This window comes from Phoxinus phoxinus (genome assembly GCF_949152265.1).
Source record: "Phoxinus phoxinus genome assembly, chromosome: 9".
Lineage (NCBI taxonomy): Eukaryota > Metazoa > Chordata > Actinopteri > Cypriniformes > Leuciscidae > Phoxinus > Phoxinus phoxinus.
The window spans coordinates 6,204,087-6,228,708 of record NC_136884.1 but is presented as its reverse complement, the minus strand read 5'-3'; the positions used below and the strand labels follow the sequence as shown (position 1 = coordinate 6,228,708).

Sequence of the window (24,622 nt, the reverse complement as noted above, 5' to 3'; positions counted from 1 at the left end):
ATATCTAAACTATTTATTTTTCTTCTCACTAACATTCGAATATTAAAATTTAATTAAACGCCAACAATAAAAACAACTAGGTAGGTTAGTTGATTCAGTTCTTTCTCCAAGCGGATGCGATGAGAGACCTGTTTTCCTGTTTGTTCAGCGAATGTGTGGATTGCTTTTTCCAATACGAAATTTCACCCTCCGACAGCAGATGGCAGTATGAATCTCGTCATAGACAAAGAGCGACACGCAAGAGAGTGATGAGTAAAAGATTTGTGTGCGGAAGTATATACAAATCTCATGATTTCTCTTCACTAAATTATTCAGACCTTCCAAAATGAGTAAATCAAAGACGACGAAGAAAGAGAAAATAAGTGTGGCAAGCGAGGTAATGCACGTTTATGCCATGTCATGTGTATGAAACCATAGATATAGCCATAGGTTATTATTCTGTATGTATCTATGTATGAAACAGCTGACAGATATTGGAATGATGACGCTACATTTATGCCCAGATTTAGATATAATTTATTGAAAATGTTGAATGTCTGTGCTATCACGTAACTGATAAGTCCTATATGAACATCTGTTTTCATATTGAAATCATGCTTCTTTTTTTTCTTTTTCTCTCTTTTTCCTTTTTTTTTTTTTTGCTCTCTTTAGATTGACCGCATTGAAGAGCGCAAATCACACTGTAAAAACAACCTGGAGAGGTCAGAGTTCAGACAGAGAAAAGAACAACTCTCGGACAGTGAAAGGTGGTTATTACAATATGATGATAAACATGCATAATCTTGGATAATCTGCATAATTTACTCTAAAAACGTAGCAAACGAGTATTTTCATGTACTGTCAGGCTCGCCCTTGAAGATGAGATGATCATAATGAATATCAGAATACAGAAATATGGTGAGTCACTTTTATGGAAAGATTAGGGGTGTAAAAATGCGTCAGTTTAACAATGTCTAAATTAGTAATTTACATAATTTATCCATGCACATCTTTTTTAATTCATGTGCCTCATAACAATTCCTAATGACCTAAATCAAGTCCCACCCTATTTTTTTTTCTTGTTTCACGTGGATACACATCACAATAGGAAATAAATCACAAAAAGTTGGTATTGAAACAAGTTTTGGGAAGAGCAGTTCTGTATGATGATGTCCTTTTTGTTTTTTCTTCAGAAAAGGAGCTGCAGGTACTGAGAGGAGAGAACAGGAAGAACATGATGCTGTCCGTCGCTCTGTTAGCCATCAGTGCTCTTTTCTACTACACATTCATATATTGAAGAGGTACTTTATGTCATGCCAAACACGGACTGGGGAAGAGTTATGGGGAGACTGATATCAATTCATACCATCGGTGTCCACTCATTGGTTTGTTCAGTGGTTGTGGATCTGTCAGTGTCGCTTTAGCCATGAATACATTGTGCCATCTTCATCTTGGCTTCGGCATCCTGGATTGTCTGAACACTGCTTTATGTTTGCTGTGTAACAGCGTGACATTAGATGCTTGCGCATCAGAGAGAGAGAGAGAGACACAGATTGGGGATTAAATGTATGTTTATATGATTTACATTTTTGACGAGATCACAAATTCAGTGTAAGCATATACATTTACCCAAAAATGAGACGGTGGCGTTTCTCTCCAGATCACTGTTTATTGCATTTCAACAGGACTAACATGCACAAAGGTGGGAGGGGCAAAGGGTGTTATTCCATCCAAAAATAAAATTTATCAACAAAATGTTCAATTGAAATAAAAAACAGCCATCAATAAAATGCAATACTGTCCCATTAAACTGCTGTTTGTCCCTTTGATATCCTTGATACTTGCAGCAAACACTCACTTGCACAGTTGCAATACAACAAAACACCAGGCAGCCAGTTCTATTCAGTCCTGTTTTGAGACTGGCTGATGAACTTGCTGCTGATAGAATCTGATGGCGTCCCCTTTACACAACAAAGGAATTACATGCTGTGATATTACCGTATATTGTACGTACAAGCAGGACTCGATCGGCTCAGACAGTGTCTTTTGACGGACACAAACCTTTGTACAAATGGGATTTACTAACTAGCCATGTAGTATGCAAAGTAAACTTCTGACATAACTAAAATATATTCAACCTTTTTTTTATCTCAAAATAAAGACTAAGGATATTCAAAACAATCTGTAATTGAAAATTGTCTAAAATGCATATTTATTTTCATTAAATGGTCACATGTTGCATGTAACTCACAATCAATATAGATACGAAAAAAAGAATAAAATCAGGGCATCGATAAAAAGAAACAGTGCGTGAGACACTACCTTAACTCGTAATACGTTGATATTGTTCCCACAGAAGTTTTTCCATGGTCAAAAGATGACTAATACTCGACTGATGATGACATACTGGCCCAGTGATATTTACCACAGCAAAAAAAAAACACATTTTCCACAGAAAACGTCACACATTTGATTTGATTTTCCACGGAAAGCGAGCCAGGAAAAATGAATGCACACCTATCATTAAGAGACCCGCAGATGCACGTTCAAGAATGCATCGCCCATTACTCTTCATAGTATTTTTTTTTTTTAAATATATAGATCTGAAGTAACTGAGAACATTGAAATACAAACACACGTACACACATGTACTTAGTCACGTTCACGGTTTGTGCTACAACAACAGACAGAGGGAGGGAGGGAAAGAGAGAGAGAGAAGGAGGGACTGGAGGCCCTGAATGTGATGAACGGAAGAGAGTACACACGTCTGATTCATCAGGCCTGCACAATAAGTGTGACAACTGCAACAGAGGAAAAAAAAGAGGTTTTAGTATTTTATATGCATATGTATTTGTGTTTGTATATGTATATATTATATATACACATAATTACATACATGATTATTGGAGCAATCTGATAATATTTTTAGTAAAAAATAGACCTACATGAACAATAGCCTTTGGTTCAAATAAGGTATTAAAAGCAGGACATTTTATGGTTTTATTGAACACCTATTAAAATACACAATGCAATATACAAAATGCGAACAATCAACTTATGTACATTATGCCTGCAGAGGGCGCCAACAGCCTGGTGATTGTTGGTGTTACACTTTAAACGTGATCAAATCCTTGTGTGTTATCCTTGAAATTCTTTCAAATGTCTGCCTAATCTTTAATATTTGGTCACAGCACTTCCAGCAGCCTTAGAAAATGGTCTAATAATGCGGTCAATATAATGCAAGCACTGTAAAAGGTTTTGCCACAAACTCAACTCGATCATGCTGATGTCACGAGACAGCTTTTCACCTCTATGAGAAATACCATCACGTTTTAATATCACTCCTTACATCCCTAATATACAGTATATATTAATAAATATTGATTGATCACTATATATTGATTCGATTTTGATGTTTCCCTGATGGTTACGGCCCCAGATGACACTATTTTCATGTAACTAATGTTTTTTTTTAACTACGTTCTTAATATAATATTAAAATCGAGATGCTTCATGTGAAGAACATAATTTCCGCTTGTGTCTCATTGTGTTTCCTGTCGACAGATTTCACATCTGCTGTAGCTGTAGTTAAACTTACACCAGCTGCTCATCTACATGAAGTCTTTGATATTGAGGTCAGCGAGAGGATCTTTAGAAGGTGGAGGCTTCCTGGGACTCTGGGCCATTCCCGGAGACATCTGTGGGGGAAACGCACACATGACGGGAGCAATAATTAAGTAAGTGTGTCTGCATTTCTTGTCTAAATTACTATTATAATGCCTAAGTGAAAAATTAAACTGCATTCATGTCTAAAATACCGGTTGTCCTTGGGCTCCTGTTGCCGGAAACTGTGGCCTCATCATTGGTTGTTGGGAGCCCATCATCGGTGAGCCAGGCATCATGGGAGAAGCTCCTGCTCCAGGCTGTGAATCACAGAGAGACACGGTAAGAGAAACAAACACAAACGCCTTCACACACACACATACACATAAACACACAGTCTTACCATGCCAAATGGTGATGGGGATCCCATGACAGGACAGACCCCAAGAGGGGAATTCTAAGTGGGTGGGAGGGATGGGGGGGGGAAAGGTTAACACCAAACAACACAGAACAGGACAACACCTGAACATGACTCTACGACACACAGACACGCAGAAGGGAATCTGCACAGTGCACAAACTGGGATGGTGGTTAACAATTTGATTTAAGTGTGAATTTAAATGTTTCAGGGGGGATGTACATGCATATATGCTTAATATTATAATATTATAATAATAATAAAAACAAAACAAAGAGAAGAGAAGGAAGCGGCTGTCAAGCCAAAACAGCTCTGAAGCTCTAAAGCGAGACTGAATCTGAAGCTACTGTTTGGCTTTTTCACACTGTACACAACCGATTAAGATTATGAATGTGAAGTTTGATACATCCTTTTGTAAATATATAATTCTATAATAACCAATGCAGTGGTAACAATGAGCAATTCCTGTTAAAGCAATGTAATAATAACAGATACAACTTTTAAATTAACATGAACTAAGATTGATAAATGCTTTAGAAGTATTTTTCATTGTTAGTTCGTGTTATCTAATGTAGTAAACGTTAACAAATGGAACCTCACTGTAAAGTGTTAGCAGTGCAGTTTATAAGAAGTTGAAATAAGAAATGTACAGTTGATATTTCAAGAGTTTCAATATTTCAACCCTAAGTTTCATAAATGAGAAAGCTCCGCCTCTTTAGTCCTGCTCATTCAGCTGAAAGGAGCCAAGAGAGAGGCGGGGAGAAGGGGAAGCTCGTGATTGGCTCCAAGCCATGCTGCTCAAAGCCATGCTCCACCCCCATGCTCCACATCTACAGAACAACACAACATTTACCATGGAAACGCCCCAGCTAGGGGTGGGTACCTGCGCTTGCCAGTTCGCCCCTCCAGCTGCTTCACCCCTGAGTCAGAGAGAGACAGAAACAGAAGAGGAACAGATACACAAATATGTATTTAAGGGGGCAAGAAAATACGGTGAAATCGAGAGTAGGGCGTTACTGTATCTTACGGTTTCTGGTTCCCCATTGTCAAATCTGAAAGCACAGACAGACAAATATACCATTTTAGATTCTTATAATTGTTAGCTCTTACACTCTTAAAAATAAAGGTTCCAAAAGGTTTTTTTCACAGTGATGTCATAGAAGAACCATTAAGGTTTCATTGGAACCATTTAATGGTCATTTCTTAAAAGAACAATTTTATTATTCTAAAGAACCTTTTCCACTATAAAAAAAACCCTTTTGTTTAATGGAAAGGTTCTATGTTAAAGTTTCACACTCTTTTTTTTCACATCAATGTCATAGAAGAACCATCGGGGTTCCGCTGCGAACTGTTCAGTGAGTAGTTCTTAAAAGAACAATTTTTTTGTGTTATGTGTATGAAGAACACGAACAACCTCTTTCCATAAAGACAGCAATGGAAACTTTCCATTGCACAAAAGTTTCTTTAAGTGGAAAAACGTTCTTTAGATTATTAAAATGCTCTTTACACTGAGAAAAAAGGTTATTTTAAGAACTGTTCACTGAAAGGTTGTTTGGGCAACCAAAAATGGTTCTTCTAAAGGTTCTTCTTTCACATCGCTGTGAAACCCCCCTTTTAGAACCTTTATTGTTAAGAATGTGAGACTATAGATGCCATTGAAGACGCTTTATTTTTTTTGGAGTACACCAAATAAAAAATGGATGGGAACGTACTGCTGGCCATGTTGGCCATAGCTGAGTCCAGGTTTCCTCCCATGGGTTTGACCGGTGAGTTGGTCATGGGTGACGCCCCTGATGCCTGGGGAGCCATAGCTGGCATGAGCATATCACCCATTCCATCAAAAGCTTAAGGGGGAGTGAAGAGTAAGACAAACATAGTGAGCTTGTTTTTCAGTAATAGTAAGGAAAGGGGAGCTAAACTGAATGCTAACAACCCTCATGCAGGGTATATCGCTATGGCAACCAGTACAAGAAAAATATGAACCCTGTGTCTACACCAGACACGAGCGGCGCAATGCGACATTATAATCAGTGATGTTGTCTACACTGGATGTGGCGCGACAACAAATTCCTGACGGTAAACTGATGCCCCATTCTATTCTGACGTACTTCAAGTGCTCTCACTTCTGATATCAAGAACAAATGGATTTGCAATGGTCGCTTTGTCACATCCAGTGTGGCACAACAACGGTATAGTCCGGTGTAGGCATGGGCTGTGTCCGAAATCGCCCCCATACCCTTAAATAGGACACTATTTGAGGGAACAGCCATTTGTATGTAGTGGTGTCCGAAACCATAGTGGATGATATTGAGTGCACTCATTCAATCCCATAATTCACAGCAATAACGAGTCTACACTCAACGGCTAGAGAATACCCATAATACACTGTGAGGGTCCGGCCGAATTAATTCCCGAATTAATTCTCACCAGAAGATGGCGCCCGCATCCATTTTCCAAACCGCTGGTCCAATGTGGCTACATACGGTAATATCATACAGGTATAAATTACTTTTTAATTGATTATCACATTTTTTAATTAAGGTTTATACATACTAGTTTCCATGACAGAGTTCAAGATAAATCTTTTCATTACTATTGGTACTGACAGTTTCAAATGATTATTAAATGGCAAGCGCAAACTATGCAAAAGCGGCAGGCCTCAGTGTCGTTTTCATTCACTCCTTCAAGTGGAGATATATTAGTGGAGAAATGCAGGGAGTGAATGAGGGTACAGGGGGTGATTTCGAACACAACTATGGTGTAAGAATGAGAGCAGGAAGAAAGAGAGCTGAGCACTATCAAGGCACACCATGACTACACACACACACACTGACACATTAAACATTCATTCAATCATAACATTTAACAGCTTTGAAACACCTGCAGTGTTAGACTTGTTTCACACAGCATGCATAAGCAGCAATTACTACTACGAAAAGCTTGCTGTGCTTTTATATTGACACTACAAACTACGGCTCAATACTGAAAATAATATTTTCTTCTCACAGGCTTTTATCGTAAAAAATGCTTTTTGTGTGCATGTAGCTGCATGTGGAATCAAGCCTGACATTCATCTTTTTTTTTAAAAATGGGTGATTAATTCCCTCCATTATTTTTTGCTGCTATATTGCAAACGATTGTGTTGATAAATAGGTTTATATTGCATTTTCAACATATTTTCTGCCCACTAAACAGCAAAAATAGGCTCAGCGTCGTAACCTTTTAATATGGGCACCGGTAACAATATGCGCCACTGCTTACGCATGTGTTGTGAAACAAGCCTAAAATAACCCACATTACTGTACAGCTTTTACTAAGCACTGATTTTTAATAATAAACTTTTCAACCATTAGTTTCTATTATAGCACATGTTAGGATCTTACACTGGAGATCTTTGCAAAACATCCAAACTTTCATTCATTCCTTCATCCATCCATCTTACACTTTTCCTATAGCTTGGTTAGCAGTCTTTCAGTTTTCACTGAAGCCCTATTCTGCAATGCAGCAATGCATTGTGGGATTGCAGCTGGTGTAGGAGCATCAGAACTCACCAGTAGCACAGGAGGAAGCAAGCAATGACCCAAGAGCCAGATGGATGGGAAGAGATATGGAAAATGAAGAAAAATAATAATAAAAAGAGGGAATTTGAAACATTGGAAGAAGTAATAGAAGAAGAACATACGAAAAGAGAACATGATCAGGAAGAGGAAAGTGTCGTCAAGCAGAAGAAACATCAGATGAGCACAAAAGAGAGAGTGAGTGAATGAGAGAAAAGAGAGAGCAGAATTAAGCAGCAAGGCATTGGGAAGAAGGCTTTCTCAGTCCACGTAGAGCTGAGATGAACATAAAAGCCACGCATGAGAAAAACAGATGGAAACACGGATCTCATCTCAACATGTCAGTGTCACCACAACACAACTGAGATGTAACGTGTCTATAGACTCAATATACACCAGGCACACACACATCACTAAACTGACATCAACACACATAAAAACACCTCTGCTGTGTTAAAATAACACACACCCAGAAGACAAATGTTGATATATATATATAAACAAATAAATCATAGCTTAATTTGAGTTCTCAGTTATGGTTCATTGAAAAAAATTTGGATTACATAAATATATTGCAGACTTCTGAAACTCGTGAGATTACAAAGGTCTTTTCTCAGAATTAAAATCACATTTTAAGTCACAATGAAACAAAAGTAGCGGCAGATCTGTATCATGACATACATCCGAGTGTAACGGATTATTGAAAAAGATAATAAAAAATGCGGCCAGGGTCTTGGTTCTAGGCATCAGTTGTTGATTGGATGTTGATTGAGATGTGGGCGTGACTTTTAAAAGTGGAATAATGTGAGTTTTCAAGAGTGGGGTTTAAGCGGATTAAATGATTGGAGAAGTCCTGCATACAACACCACAGAGAAGTCTTCACCAGTTATGACATTTTGATTAACCATTAAAATTAAACATCCTGTATGCATGGACGAATTGTTCACAATAATATCTATAACATGTATTTAGAAAATAGGATTTTTTGATTTCAATGCGGACTTTAGGTGCTTGATTTGCTCCCCATCTCATTGCTATCGTTGAGAAACGACTGAGATCTGATTTGGGATTTGTCTTTCCTAAGGGTATGAAAACATGCTGCAGTTTCCATGCTATGGACTATGAGGATTGTAAACATGACTGTTTTGAACACCAGACAAACCATGAAAATGACATGAAGAAAGAACAAAGAAGTCATGAGGGCTGCAGGTGACGTACCCGACATCAGATCTCCACCTGTGGTTGCTGCGGGTGGTTTGGCCTCACCAGCACCCGCCGATTCTGATCCATCCACGCAGCATGAGGGTAAAAAAGTGAGCAGGTGAGTGAGCCAAAGCCATTACACTGAGAATCAAGCCCAAAAAGAGAGAAAGAGAGAGATTATCACCCAGCTAACAGAACGTATGTACAAACATTCTTCTAGTAACGTTAATAGAATGTTATCTGGTCTTTAATAACATTCTCAAAACATTAGCCCAAAAACATTATGTAACATTATGTATATATATCATTTATGGAATTTTTTAAAACATTTTAGTTGGACATTCCTCTAAAGTTTTTTTACATGTTACTACTTATTAGTTTCAGATGGTTCAGAGAACATTCAATAGTAATGTTTCCATAATGTTTGCAGAATTATAAAATGGAACATTCCCTTAATGTTGTCTCTAAAGTTCACATAACCAAGAAAAAGTAAAAACATTTAAAGGGGCTATATAAAGAATTCAGAAACCCTTGTTATTAGTGACACCGGTGACACCCAACTTATTGCTGGTGCTCGCAGTTGAGCACCTATAACGTACAAGAGACTGAACGTGATTCAAGGCTCGACTTACTCACTAATCTTAGAACTAAAAAGAAGTTGGAAATACCTTTGTAGCGATTTACTGTTAACGAACATCCCGACGCCGTCCACACTGCTGAGAGCGACGTAAATATGTGCTGTGCGCTTTCCTCTCAATAACAAACGCACAACTAAAATGACATCGGTGAGAAAACAGCAGTTAAGAAAGCATCTGATCATAGTGATGTTGATATGTTTGCACAAGCTCTGCAATTCACCAGCATCATGTCACCAGATAATTGTAATTAAAAATACACTATCATGATAGTTTGATTATAAAGTATATTTGAGACTATATATTTGTCTATGTGAGACTATAGTTTGAATTAATCCCCTTGCATGACACATTGACATTACAGTACAGAATAGCTTTTTCTGCATTATCCTGAACATAAGTATAATGTAAAAGCATTTTTTTTACGTTTTGTAACAAGCTGTTCACACATTGGCAATAAAAAAAACAATTAATACATTAAAATTCTTACATATAGCCCCTTTAAAAAACTGTAATGTTTTAGAGAACATTCAAAAATAACATTTTCAGTCACTTAATGGGAATGTTAGCAAAACGTTCTTAGAACATTTGTGTTAGCTGGGCACACAAATACAACCCACAAATGTGTTAAGAACCACAAAAGCACACACATACACCTTATTAAAGTCTTTTCACTTCTTCCTGTCAGGTCAGGGAATCTCTCACAACTGCTGTCTTGTGTCCATCAACCATCAGAACAACCAATAACAGAATCCATAGCAACCATCTGAGCAAAACATGCAAATCAAACCATTGCAAATCATGCACAGTGGGGTTGTTACCAACCCCCAAACAGGTCCAGATTTGCCCCACTGTCTGGCCAGCTCATGGGGGCAGATAGAGCAGCGGCAGGAGGATGAAACACATCTGGAGCACAGGAACGAGTTTAGTTGACATCTGAAGTCTTACTCCTTTAGCATCCATTATTTGAAGAGTAACCTTATGTATCTATCTATGTAAAAGGAACACTAAAATATCACAACTAAACCCTTAAGGTGCGTCAGTTTTAGGTCAGAACCCGTTTACTTCATCGATAAAGACAGGTGAATGAGATAAAGCCCAAGGGTGCAAGTGAAAATAAAAACGTCTCTAAGTGGGGATAATGTAACTAGTGGGTCTTGGAGACATTTCAAGAAAAACACAGACTGAGAGATTGGGAAAGAAAAAGGAGTGAATAAATGCCTAAGGGAGTGAGGGAGTGTGTCGACTGCCCTAGGAGAGAAGCATATTTGGCTCACCTTGAGCAGTCAAGGACAGAATGGAGAAAAACAATGTACAAGCGAGGCAAGGAATGAGTGGATGGATGTACTGTGTGTACCTGCTGAAAACAGGTCTAGACTGGGGTTAGGGTCTGTTTTGGGAACAGATGAATCTGGCATGGGATGAAAAAAACCTAAAGACAAGAGGACATTTGTAGAGAGAAAACATAAATAATATTAATAATACACAACACAAATCAAACCAATCAAAAAAAAAAAGGGGGGGGGGGGGCTAAGGGGTTTACCAGCAAACAGGTCTATCGTCGGTGCAGTGTGGGCTACATCGCTAGTGGTGGTGGAGACAGATGCCGGGCCAGTAGTGGCCGCCACTGAGCTAAAGAGAGCGTTACTGTCATCTACTGCCTGCAGGGAGAACAGGTCCAACTGAAGGGAGTTATCAGCAGAACCAGCCGATGGAGCGAAGGGATCTATACCGGGAGAAGAGGGTGAACGAAAAACATCTTCAAGCCTCTGAGACTGCTGTTATTTATTATATCACAGCTTATTTTGCAAAGCGGGAATATCTGTTTTCTGCGAATGTGCGAGACTTCTGATTCATTTGCATCTACACTAATAACAAAAATATATCTCTAAGAATGTTTTGCTAACGTTCCCATTAAGTTTTTTCTGAATGTTCAAAACATCACGTTTTTCTTGTTTGTACGGATGTTAAGGAAACATTCCATTTTATAATTCTTCAAACATTATAAGAATGTTACTTTTGAATATATTCTCTGAACATTCTAAAATAAGAAGCCTAGTAGCATTTAAAAAACGTTTCAGAAAAAAACGTTACATGAATGATGTGTAAATTAAGATTTTGTACTAACATTTTCAGGACATTAACATTATTAAAGACCAGATACCTTGAATGAACGTTCTATTAACGTTATCGTAGGAATGTTTGTTCATAACTTTGAGAGAACCTTGCCAGAACGTTTGCCAACGGTCTGAGAATACTCCCTCTTAATTGGGTATAATTTAATAACTAGAAGAATAACAAAGTGCAATATTGCACCAATGTGTTTATGATTACAATAATGAATTAAGTTTGCAATATCAAACAGCATAACGGAGTGTTTTTGTGGAACTGTAAGCGAATGACACTGGAAGCCTCGCACATTCAAGTTACAAATAGCCGCACCTGCTCTTACATTAAAATAAGCTGGATAAAGTCAACCTGAGGATGAATCTTCAGAGAAGGAAGAATGAGAAAGAAAGATAGAAGAACTCTCCTCTCTCTGTGGAAGTTAGAGCTGAATATTTCGTCAGATACGCTGAGTGTTGCATGCCTAAAAAAGTCGACATCTGCTTCTGACCCCCAGAGAACCGAACTTCAATGTTCAAAGCCCTAGCAACACAGATAGCAATCTCCACGGCAACACCGATGCCAGTTCAGAAAACTCAACATTGACCAGAGGAGGGTTCATTAGGGAAGAGCCTGCAGAAGAGGCTCTACAGTATGTGGTTCTTAATAGCGGTAAATGAAAACAATCACAAGCAAACACACACTCTCTCTCTCTCTCTCACCCATTCTATACCGATATTCTCACATACACATATATGCGCTTGAACTGTTGTCACCCACCAGTTGCCGCGGTGCCATCGCCAGCAGAAGTGGGCGTGGCTGCTGTGGCCCCGCCCTCTGCAGCAGCAGCTGTTTCAGCCGCAGGGGCCGCAAACACATCTGGAGTACCGCACACAAGGGCCAAAGCGTTGATGTATAATAGCCAAAGAAAAGGATGAGAGGAGGAAGAGGAAATAGAGAGAGTAGATAGCATAGAGAGAAAGAAACGACAAGACTTCAGTGTCATGCAAAGTTCGGGAAAAAGACGTTTGCATTTAAAATATTTTAAATTATGCTCTGAATACTTAAAATAACCTGCACTCTTAAAAATAAAGGCAGAACCTTTAACATCCATGGAACATTTCCATTGCACAAAATGTTATTTATAGTGGAAAAGGGTTATTTAGATTATTAAAATGTTCCTCACACTAAGTTTCACACTAAGTTTCTTTGAGAAACCAAAAATAGTTCTCCTATGCCATCACTCTTTAAACACCCTTTTGGAACCTTTATTTTCAAGAGTGCACTATATAATAGTTCTGACCAATTTTGTTAATATTAAATATTCGTAACCAATTTTACTTTAGTAACATGACATGATTTCCAGGATATTCAACCATACAAAAGTAGGATTGAACTTCATCTTATCATTAAATCATTATTTGTAAGATTGACTATGTAAGATTTTAGAATGGCCGCATTACTCACAAAATATGTACTAAATATCTGTTGATTAACATTAACTAATAGCCCATTCAGCCATGCAACCATAAATTAGAGTTATTTCAGAGGTTGTTTTCTTTTTAACTCTTTCCCCGCCATTGGCGGAATTTCCCGGCTTTCCGTGTTTTCACTTGTATAAGGTAGGGGGCGCTAATACGCATCTTCTGAAAGAGTACTGAACCTCCAGATCAAAACACAGGCAAAAAAGGAGCAGAAACAAGCGATAAAAGCATTGCTTATGCACGTTGTAGTCTTTGAAAATACGTGATTTTCTTAGCTTTTTGTTCAAAATGTTGCTACCCACATTCAAGTGTTGTCAAAAAAAGAACACATGAAGTTAAAACAGCTTTTAAATAAAATGGGCTTTTTATTTAAAAGCAGAGGCTCTGTTATTTCTTTCTTCGTATTCAGGTATTCAAACAACAAAATATTCTGGGGGCCATGAAAGTTTTGTGGAAATTATCAAAAATGCAGGCCGTGGCTGGCAACTTTTTTAGAAAACGCTGGCGTGGAAAGAGTTATTACTACATAACTTTTTTGAGCATGTATTTTGAAAGCGAAATGTGTTTTGATTTCATGCTCACTTTAAAACGTTTTGCATTCTCTGAATGTAAAACTGCAACTGAAAACCTGATTAATCTTACTGTGCAGTCTGCAAATGCAGCTACACATAAGAATAATCAAATGATTATAATTCATATGTGTAATTTTAATACACAAGATCTTGTGGAACATTGATGGTCAAATAAAAACTGCAGCATGGAAGATATAAAGCAGAAAAGGAAATGAGAAGCTCTAGATTTCTACTGCAGACAGAATGATGACTACAGACTTCACAAATCACACATGAAACACCGCAAACTGTGATTTTGATCTGGTCTTTAATTTCTGTGCTGGGATGTTCCTCTGTTTCAGAATGTGGCACAGCCTCTACATCTTCTTAAGGAAGAAACCTCACTACTGACCTCCGAGGAGATCGGCTGAGCCGGAGGAAGCACCGGCAGCGGAAGGAGGAGGAGCCAATGAAACGGCTGCCTCAGCGGCTGTGGGCGTGGCTGAGGAGTTGGAGTCTACGGCAAGGGTTGGGTCAGGAAGGAGAGTCTCTGAAGTAAGGGAACCCATTTCTGCATAGCCACGCCCCCAGCGGACCAATATAAACACAGCGTAAATAAACAGATAACCAGGAAAGGAACCAAATAAGAGGGCAAGAGCATAAGAGAGAGGGAGAGAAAGATTCTACTGAGCAAATACTGAGGGATTGACACAGAGATGTGAAATGGATTCTCACTCGAAAAGGGCTTCAGGAGACTAAGTTTGTCATATATAGGACTGTCATATGGTCAATTTAAATTTCCCAGATGAGAGCTATAACAAGTGTTCAAAATGTTTAAGAAAATGCATGAGACATTTAACACATCAAATCACATGAAAACACATCTAACATAAAATGAAAAGCCAACAACGCTTACCTGACCCCAGCAGATCTGATGTGACAGCGGCCCATCAGAGACAGACAGAAAAAGAGATGATCGAATTAACTCATGCATTCATTAAGAGTTTATAATGAGAAATGTAAAACAGGTGTTTTAAGGTAGGAAGTTTGTGTGTTTAAGGTCTGGTTTTGGGTTTTGTTCTGGGCAGTCTGACATATTATTTTGGGTTTGTGACAATTTTGGTTTTGTCATGGAGCAATATGAAGTTAAGTTAACTAATGTCATTGAGACCACATTCATGGTTTAATCAGTCAGTCTCACGGTTTTCTTGCTGGATGACCTGTTTCCCTCTAAAATATGTCACATTATGGAAGTGAAATGGGTTGTGAATGTTGATAAGATCAATTATGATCATAAATATTTTATGGTTTCGTATTAAAGCACGCTGTTATAGCACGCTGGCACATATACTCCAACATCTTTGAGTCAGACCCCAGCATAGCCATGCATCTGAACTTACTCCTTCGGAAAGGTCTTCTTTTTTTTCTTTTTTTTTCAATTTCGGGTTTTGGTTTGGTCTGGAAATTGACATGTTCACATGCTGAGTATGTGTGTGTGTGTGTATGTGTTTAAACTGTACCTCCCCAAGATGTGGGAGCAGCTGATGCTCCTCCTGCAGAAGGTCCAGAGGAAGACAACGGGTCCAGATCCAGAAGAGAACTACGGTGACATAGAGACACACACTTTTATAAACATATGAAAAATGTACGTCAGATATTATCTTCTGATTAGCATTTTATCCGACAGGAAGTGAGGTTACATGGGTCACTCACTCAGTGGCAGTTTCGGCAGCTGGCGTGGCCTCGGAGCGTGGCGGCTCCAAAGTGGGGACGGCAGCAGCAGATTTGGCGGGAGTGGAGGTTGGAGACACGTTATTGGTGGGTGATCCCTAAAACATAACACAGAGCTACAGGTTAAACATATGTGTGTGAGATCCATGAACAAAATCAAAACAATAATCAAATTAAGTGCCCACATACCTTTGTGGGTGATCTGAAGGACACAAACAGAGACATTGAGATGATTTTATATAAAAAGAACAACACTGATAAAAATGTCTATGAGATTATTTAAAACGTACTCACCCTTCCCTGAACAAACCATTGCAGGAGGAGGAAAAGAACATCAATTAGTATTCATATTTACTTAGTTAGAGACCTTCTATTTCTTATCCAAAGAGACGTACAGTACAATAACTGCAGAGACAAGCCAAGGTTGGTGAAAGTGATTTCACAAAGTAAAATATTTTCATATACATAAACATTCCAATCAACCAATCAGATTTGAGGGACATTTTTTTACAGTTTATGTCAAGTTTAGACATTTTCTACATTAGTAACATGCATCTACATCAGTGTTGTTCACCTATCAGGTTTAGGAGTAGGGAAAGGGTTAGTATATGTTTTCGGACAGGAATGTTGTTTCAGGATCAACTTAACATGTTTTACTTGGCAAAATCACGGTGACCAGCCATGGTTATGTGCCCTGCTCAGTGTTCTCTATCAAATCTAGCATGCAGCATTTGATTTACAAGTTCAGAGTTACTTCCTATCTGACATTTAAAGTGATTTAGAATGAGTTCAGGGGTCTCGTACCCTTTCTTCCCTTCTAGACTGTTCATATGTGTCTCCAGAGATTCCAGAATACTGGTGGGAGCCTGAGAACAGCAAAATAAAATACACACACGATGAGCAGTACAAAAACCACCAGAGCACATTTGATGTCAATATCTCTCAAGGTTTCACAGCAAATTCAAACAATAAAACACCACATCAAAACCAGCTGGGAACCTTTACTCAAAGTCAAACCACTCCTCACAGCACTGCAAAATCAGCTCACTGCACAAACTGTGGGACAGAACTGGACTTCAGTGCATTGCTTTACCCAGCTTCTGAACAAAAAGGCTAATCGCAATGTGACCTTTTCATTTTTGAGGGAAAGTCAAGCCACTTTTATTTATGTAGCACTTTATACAATACAGAAAGCAGTTTCATATAAAAAAAGTGTTGATTTTAGCAAAATTCATCAGTTTTTAAAACTTTAATTACAGCTAAAAAGAAGCTCTATGGAAGGCATTATACAGCTCTTTTCTGCTAGTTTCAGTATGGTCAGATCAATAGTATTTTATATATATTATTTGTATTTTATAAGGACACGCATCTTACATGAGTTCTTAATTTTTTTAAAACCACAAGCTCATACAAAGAAATCCACTGCGTCCAAATACGCCTACTTCTGTACTATATAGTAGGCAAAAAACTGTATGTGAGCCGAGTCCGAATGCATAGCACTCATAAAAAAGCAGGTGAAAAGTAGACCTACTACTTCCGAAGGGCTCATTCGATGGACACTTTACTATCCCATGTGGCCATGGTAAAAGCAATGCACTGAGATGCATACTTGCGTCCCATATCAGTCAACATTGTTACCGGCTCTTCGTTGAAGCAGTCTTTAAAGGGACAGTCTTCATTGTCTGAATCTGCCATGTCGGCAACTACGCCTGGATGCAGACACTGAGAAGTCCCATGGGAGGGCGATTTAATAATGATGCATGGTTAGGATAGATGAAAAGCTCTCACACTCACACCAGCTTTACTTCATTATTTTAAAAGGAAGACAACCAGTGCTCTAAAGTATTCACAAACCATTGACATCCAGGAATCAATAATTGACCTGATTCTAATACAAATTAAGAGCTACACAGAAGTGACACGCCAATAAATGTGCATACATGAAAGGACAAATGTTTGGGAATATGACAGTCACTGAGTACAATAGTAATACATTAGTATATGTATAAGTAATACAATAGTAACTTACATAAGAGATGTCAGGGATGTCATTCTTATCCACTCCTATTTGCTGCAACAGAAACGCAATAATCATATTCTAAGTGAATTCTGTAAATATATTTGACTTTAAATATCTCTTCTTCTGGCCTTACCTCAGCAATTTTCATGAACTCTGCAATTTTGGTCACCCGGGTCAGAAATTTCTTATAAATCTCCAGAGAATCCTTGCATTCAGACTTCTTCATTTTGAAATATTTCTCTGTAGAACCAAAAAAAAGAAAGAAAACAGATCACAGCCCATTGTTTGAGGATAGAAGATTAGGTTAACGCTTTAGTTTACAGTATATATAATCAATGTTGGGTAAGTTACTCTAAAAAAAAATTTAATTACTAGCTACTAATTACCAGTTGAACAATACAAGGATAGACATGAAACTGCTCTTTTAATTATTTCAAATAAATAATATAAAATTGCATAAATTCATATTTCTGCATTAATTGAGCATTGTAATGCAACTTATAATGCATTGTAGTGTCATGAATAATTGTAATACAGTTATAATGTATTATAATACTCATCTATTCATTGAACACACCTTTAGAAAATATAATGCATTAAAACACATGACAAACAACCAATTGTAGATGTAACCAGATGTAACAAGGAATCTGCACATATTATAATGCATTTTTACTTTAAGGCTTTAAGAATTGTTTAAATTAATAGTAAGATGTTTTATAGTTCAGAGATTGAGATCATCTATAGTAAATTAGTTATCACATGCCTAATAAATTGATGACGCCGTCATTGTAGGAGGCGAAGAGCTTTATCAGATCCTTAAAGAGAAGCAAGAATGCTGCGTTTATGATGCCGTTGTTCAAGTCTTTAGGATGAACCTGAGGGTGGAGAGACAAGGGAGCATTTAAAACATTATTGTGAAGAATACAAAATCAAATACAATCTCAGTTAATGGGACGGCTTCACAGAAGGTCCCAGATGCTGTGGGAGATGTTACTCACATCAAACTCCAGCAGTGTGTCCACTTGAGTCTGCAGGGCAGGCATGGCCTTCAAGAGCTTGTCAGGAGCCATAGTCCTCATCACACCCTCAGCTCTGAGTGCACACACACACACACACACACACACACACACACACACACACACACACACACACACACACACACACAGATGAGTAACAGTTCAGAGCGTTCAGAGATGACATTCTCTTTGTGATCTGTAAATGTAACAACTCTGGGAGTAAAGTCTGAAGCGTTTCTTACTACATCATGATATCTAAAATGTACTCTGATGTAATATACTAGTGTCTAAATGTTGCCAATGTAGCCTTCTATTCCCAGAATTAATCGACATACCCCTTTTTAACTCGAGTGAAGTCGAAGGCCATCGCGCGGTAGGCATATGCCTTCTCATTCAAGTACCGTGCATATCGCCTAATGAATGTCGACATGTCATAGCCTTGGAGACAGAAAAGATATAAACAGCCTTAGTTGATCACATTTATATCACATTTAATGGATCACACTTCAGATCACACTTCATGGAATTAGTAAACAAGTTAAATGGCATTTGATAGACGTTTATGTGACTTTATTCATTTAACTCACACACAAATGTATACAAACTCACCATGGGAGCCTGTTTTGTCAATAAAGTTGCTGAGATTAAACAGGGAAGTTCGGGACGCCAAATACTGGATGAATCTCTGCAGGGATTTAATAAGGACAAATCTTGAAACACACAGTATTTATTTTATTTTATTTTATTTGACCAAAATGCCTTATGAACTCTGAACTTAATAAGAGCGAATGCAATACTGCATGCAGTTTTCTACGGAGCCCCTAAAGGGACATGGTGGTGGAAAAAATATAGGATGGGAGATTTCAATGCTTTTGCGTTCCCCCAAGAAACGTTGCGTTTTGCTTGTGAAACTTGGAGTGCGTCTCAATCAGCTCCCCAGTTCAGTGGACAGGGCACTGATCAGGTAGTCAGCCATTTTAAGGTACTTACAGGGCACTGAAACGTGACTACTGAACTAGGGAGCTGATTGAGACACCCTTAGTTTTTAAAGTTTAAACTTGATAAAAAGAAACTAAAAGGAATAAAGTTTAAAACAGTAATTTATCGCTTCACCTCATTGCCGTAGATGCTGATGTGGTGAGTCGTGGTTAGGGCTTTGAACACGACCACCCAGCTGGCATTAGTGGATCTCTCGAATAGTGTGTCAGCCATCTGAGGGATGTTCACGTTTGTCTCGTTGGTGGCTGCGATCAGATCTGCACACAAAACACAAGCACATTTACCACCACAGCGCTACGTACTGCAAAGAGTTTTATGATTATTAATATCAGCAGACAGTTTCTTTAAGGGGGAAAATTCATAACATGCAATTGCATTTAGAAGAAAGAAACAGCCCCCACAGAGACAAACAACATTCTTCCTGCATGTAACAACATACTGCCATCAGCTATCACCCTGTGGCTCAAGAATGGTTGCCCACTGAAGCCAAGCAGGGCTGAGCCTGGATCGGAGACCTCTTGGGAAAACTAGGTTGCTGTTGGAAGAGGTGTTCGTGAGGCCAGCAAGGGGGTGCTGCTCACACAGTGGTATGTGTGGGTCCTAACCATAGACTGTAAAAAAAATATCGACGTAGTGTCCGAGACGTCACCCGTAGGTTTCTGAAGAGCATTTTTAAAGCCCAAAGTTGGCGGAGCCAGTCGTTGCCATCTTGGCAGCGCGTTACCTTGCATAACTCTCGTATAACAGAAAATGGGCAAAGAGGCGGGACGTGGGTGGAGCTGAGGTGCCTGGTTGCCAGCAGACAAACGGCTAGTAGTGACAGCAGCGACAATCCACCTGTCACTCAAGTGGCCACGCCCTTAATTATGCAGAATTTTAAGGCTTAATATAATTTAAACGGATGAGATATAAAAAAATGCACCCCCCTCACAGTTGTCATGAAGGGTAAAATTAGCTATATAGACCAAAACCATCTTTTGTACCAGGCTGTAAACACGTTTTTTCCTGCTGCAAATTTGGGCATTTTAACATGGGGGATATATGGAATTGACTCCCTTTTGGAGCATGTCTCTAGCGGCCAGTCGATGAATTGCAGTTTAAATCACTTGAAGCCGTGTTGGCTTCCAAGAGAGACCAAGAGGGGGCTGCTCGGTCCTAACGCCCCAGTATAGTGACGGGGACACTATACTGTCAAAAAAAGCACCATCCTTCGGATCAGAATTTAAACCAAGGTGTCCAATTCACGTTCATACAGACAGTATTCGAAACGCTACTGTAAATTGCTGTTTGAACGGGACATTTCGAGACTTGCACCTTATGGTCAATCCCAAAAACTGACAGAGTGAACATTGCGTAATTTTTCCAACCACACACAAAGTAGAACTTTAAAATGAGCTTCTTTCAGACTGAATATCAGTTTTCAGTCTCAAGCAACTACTGAAAAATTAGCACATTTTACCCTCAAAACCAAATACATACAATAAAAGTTTTTATAAAGAAATGAGACTTGTTTTGGGACCATTAAGATTTCTTGCATTATGACATTGTCCCTAAATACTTTATACTCATTTTTACTTATTACTCAATGATTCTCAATACTGTAATGCAATGAAAAGTGGAATCAGCATGAATTAAAGGCACTTATAATGATAATAATAAATGATGCATCATTCTTTCGTTGGGAAATCTGGTGGAAAATGTGTTTAACTGTCATGAAAATAATGTAACAAATGCAAAGCAATTCCCAATAGTCCTAAAACAGGATTGATTTTCTTTAAACAAAATATAAGTTATTTTAGTTTTTTGGGATTTGGGAGTGCAATATGTCCCTGGCATTCTCTTTACGGACTTCCTGACAGGAGATCGTCTTAAATTCCATATAACGTTGTGCTCAGGGTGCCAATATGTTAGTCATGGCTGCTAGAGAGCACACTGCAGTGGAGTTAAGAAGCCAAGAATAGTCCAGATTAGAACACACTGAGATAAGGTGTGAGTTGCGTTACCACCAGTGCAATTTGTTGCTATGTATTGTCACTATATATAGAAGTATATGGCATAGCAGTCCTTGTTTTGGGAGTCTGAACATATAGGTTAGGAATATGTGAGCCGGTGCAGCTCATTGGGATTATGGAATTGCTCATGTGACTGGATTACAGACGGTGTAAATACAGACACATTACAAACACACACACACGCACCATATGTGTGAACACATGACTAAACTCTGCCAATCAGTTGCTTTGGTCTCTTAACTAAATGATGCAAGATCATACAAATCAATCCAAACAAATGCATCTAAAAAAAAGACAGTGATATCTTTAATATTTAAATAATAGGCCTATTCTATGAAGCAGCACAACAACATTGACAGAAAAGACCACATTAAACGAACAATCTGCGACTTTCTTGCTGTCTTGCGACTTTTTAAATTCAAAGCAAATGCTGCCTCTGTATTGGTATGAAGACCCTTTCGTGCAAACTGATACCATGTCATCATGATGTCACTGACTCACCCCTCCCCCTTCCCCAATAATCTACTTCAGTTTCCATGACAACCTCACCACCACCCCTCACGCCTTCCAATTCAACAGACAAATGGCTGGAGTTAAGAGATAAAAACTCAACAAACACATTTCTTGTCACAAAACACCTGATACTACAAAAGTAAAACAAGTTTGTGTCTGTAGACAGGCCAACAATGCTAAACCTTGCCAAGACCAAGCGGATTTATTAATCTATGGATTTTGGGAGTGCCTGTGAAATCACACATGTGATTCCCTGATGAAGAGATTGCTGATATTAACACACAACAAGATTCCCCAGCTTGCATACCAGTGTCCTCACCTTTGGCTTTGTAAATAATACATGCTTTGGCTGATCGATTTATAATTCAGAAGGCCTTCTCCTGCAGGACACAGCGCTCGAGGGCGACACGAAGATGATTTTGTGGCCTCTCCGTCTTGTCTAAATGCAGCTGATTTCCTTCTGTCTTCTCTTTCACTGTCTCTCCCTCTCAGTTCCAGACCACACCACCCACATAAAGACACTTCAGTTCTGTGCTGTCAGTTAAACGCAATCAGCTACACACACTGACACACTTCTCTTAGAATATAAGCTCCTTATATTACATGCACCCTAAAAGGCAGGGTTTCCATTGACAGAATTGCAACTAGTAGCAAACAACCTCATTGAGTACAAGCCATGCATTTACACAGCCTCGTTATTCTACGCATTGGACTGTGCTGTGGTGCTGAAGTGGACAGCGCCAGGTCTGAGTGAGACTGAACGCGTTGAGGAATGAGGGTGAGTCAAAAAAATGTCTCACTTACAATCCAGGTGCTTCTTCTTGGGCGCCATCACCTCGTGCGTGGTGGCTTTGCAAACGGCACGAGCCACCTCGGATCCGGTGAGCTGGTACTGCGCCGCGGCGATGCGATCCGTCAGAGTCTGTCCCGACATTTTCTCCCGGTAGCGTCGACAACCACCTCAAGAATCAACTTCAGGGGGAAGGACAGTCGAAATGCATATGATATTCGCCGACAAAAAATGAGACGGAATCCAAGGTGGCTCTACAGAAACGGACAATGTCGATTTCTCCTTTTGGTTTCCAACCAGAGCGCCTGAAATTACGTATTCAAAAGCACAAACATATATGTTTGAATTTTATTTCTATAAAATGTGGTCGATGTAGGCGTCTATGCATGGGTTGGTTTCAGCACCATGGATAATGCTCCTATTACGTAACGCCCTACGCCGAGCTATTTCTGGCTCTTGTGGGAAATAAATAATCAAATTAATACGGTAAACTGTCACCTTTGATTAGTATATGTATTTAAAAAAATAAACATCAAGCCGAAATGACGGGGCGTTTTACGTTGAACCGGTTATTTTTTTCAATGGAATGAATTAAATAAACGCATAAAAACGAGTTGAAAAAACGTTCCGTTGATTGATCCTCTACTATAAACCTGTTCGGGATTCCGGAGCCTCGGTATTATTCGGTCAAAGCCCGTGTGTCCTTCCCGTCCTGTCGGATGATGATGGTGATGATGACGTGTCTTTTTCGAGCCTTTTCAAGGGCGAGAGTATGAAGACAAGTAATTGTTCACGTTTCAATGCTATATCGTGTAGATCTTGGATATTTAGTTGCTTATTTTTCTGGTAATGCAGGTTAAGGTCCTGCCTTTTCGGTTGTCGTTGGACCTGGTCAGGTGACGCATAACGGGCTCTTAAAGGGAAGCGGCGTCAAGCTGTCACGCGCCTTTAAGGGGTCTGTGCGCGTTCACGGTTCATCTGTCTGCATTCTGCTCCCTGAGCACAGAGGTACACTCTCTGTCACGAGCTTTAAGTGAAATTAGCTGAATGGAGGAGAGTCACACACTTATTACATGTTTGGACTTTCTTGTTATTGTTTTTATGTGCTCTGTGAACAGGCTACGCATAAACTATACTTCCTTTCCTATTATTCGTCAAGCTACTACACCTCTAGTGACTGAATGCAATGAAAACAGCAGCTTCTTCATTCGACCACTAGGTGGAGACACTTCAACACTATTGATTCCCCCACCCCCTCTAATTTTAGAACAAAGGTTTTCAACTTTTCAACTGCCACAACATTTTAGTTTATCTACTTATTTACCAAGGAGACAATAGTGTCAGGGAAATGCATGACTGATATAAAATTATGTCCACTGTTAAACAATCCTTTGAGTTATTTTATTTTCAAGAAATGTAATGGCTTTTAGCTGCTATATATTGAACAACTAGTTTAACATTTTAGCATTTTAAACATGATTTGATTGCAAATTATTATAAAAGCATGATTGACATTTAAAGCTGACAGGGAACGTTCTCAGAACTTTGGCTAACGTTCTACTAAGGTTCTCTGAAAGTTATGAGCAAACCTTCTTTCAGGAACTTTAAAGGAATAGTTCACCCAAAAGTGATTTTAATTTTTTACTTACCCTCAAGTTGTTCCAAAAACAAAAGAAGATATTTTTAATATTATCGGTAACAGTTGACAGCACATTGACTAGTTCCAAAGTAATTTTCTTCCTACTGTATATATATATATAGTACGTGTGTGTTTGGTGTTTGTGTGTGTGTGTGTGTGTGTGTGTGTGTGTGTGTGTGTGTGTGTGTTTTACATTTTATATAGAATAAAATCTTCTGCGAGATTATGATATAAAATATTTTCTGCTGTCACCAGCACTTATGAGAGTGTCAGCATGCTGTTCAAGAGAATTTCAAATCATACTTTTGAATGAGAATTGTGTCATGCCAGCTGTATTAAAATATTTATTATTAAAGGAGCATA

At 38.8% G+C, this 24,622-nt stretch overlaps 3 protein-coding genes across 4 annotated transcripts; 1 reads left to right on the top strand and 2 right to left on the bottom strand.

The window, feature by feature from the left end:
- Positions 1-94: 94 nt before the first annotated feature.
- On the top strand, positions 95-3,804 carry ccdc167 (coiled-coil domain containing 167). 2 transcript variants are annotated; one of them, XM_079624326.1, is made up of 5 exons: positions 205-376; positions 652-746; positions 845-897; positions 1,173-1,280; positions 3,544-3,804. In XM_079624326.1, the coding sequence occupies exons 1-4, from the start codon at positions 326-328 to the stop codon at positions 1,274-1,276; spliced, it is 303 nt and encodes a 100-aa protein (XP_079480452.1). In that variant the 5' UTR covers positions 205-325; the 3' UTR covers positions 1,277-1,280; positions 3,544-3,804. The 2 variants fall into 2 exon arrangements, with proteins under 2 accessions (XP_079480451.1, XP_079480452.1); XM_079624325.1 differs by lacking the exon at positions 3,544-3,804 and having other exon boundaries at positions 95-376; positions 1,173-1,643.
- On the bottom strand, positions 2,234-22,909 carry LOC307004824 (clathrin coat assembly protein AP180). Its single transcript, XM_079624327.1, has 22 exons — positions 22,635-22,909; positions 19,420-19,562; positions 18,916-18,991; positions 18,642-18,744; positions 18,289-18,382; positions 18,054-18,165; positions 17,421-17,527; positions 17,297-17,338; positions 16,053-16,133; positions 15,250-15,365; positions 15,057-15,136; positions 14,453-14,467; positions 13,949-14,107; positions 12,282-12,380; positions 8,776-8,838; positions 5,713-5,844; positions 5,028-5,052; positions 4,854-4,920; positions 3,986-4,039; positions 3,798-3,902; positions 3,578-3,677; positions 2,234-2,780 (listed from the first exon to the last, which is right to left on the bottom strand). Exons 1-21 carry the CDS (start codon positions 22,762-22,764, stop codon positions 3,591-3,593), a joined length of 1,890 nt encoding a protein of 629 aa, XP_079480453.1. The 5' UTR covers positions 22,765-22,909; the 3' UTR covers positions 2,234-2,780; positions 3,578-3,590.
- On the bottom strand, positions 10,090-12,123 carry LOC307003994 (uncharacterized protein; the record flags this gene model as incomplete). The annotated part of the gene is made up of 4 exons (XM_079622935.1): positions 10,090-10,301; positions 10,753-10,827; positions 10,939-11,173; positions 12,079-12,123. 4 exons carry the CDS (start codon positions 12,121-12,123, stop codon positions 10,213-10,215), a joined length of 444 nt encoding a protein of 147 aa, XP_079479061.1. The 3' UTR covers positions 10,090-10,212.
- Positions 22,910-24,622: the final 1,713 nt, after the last annotated feature.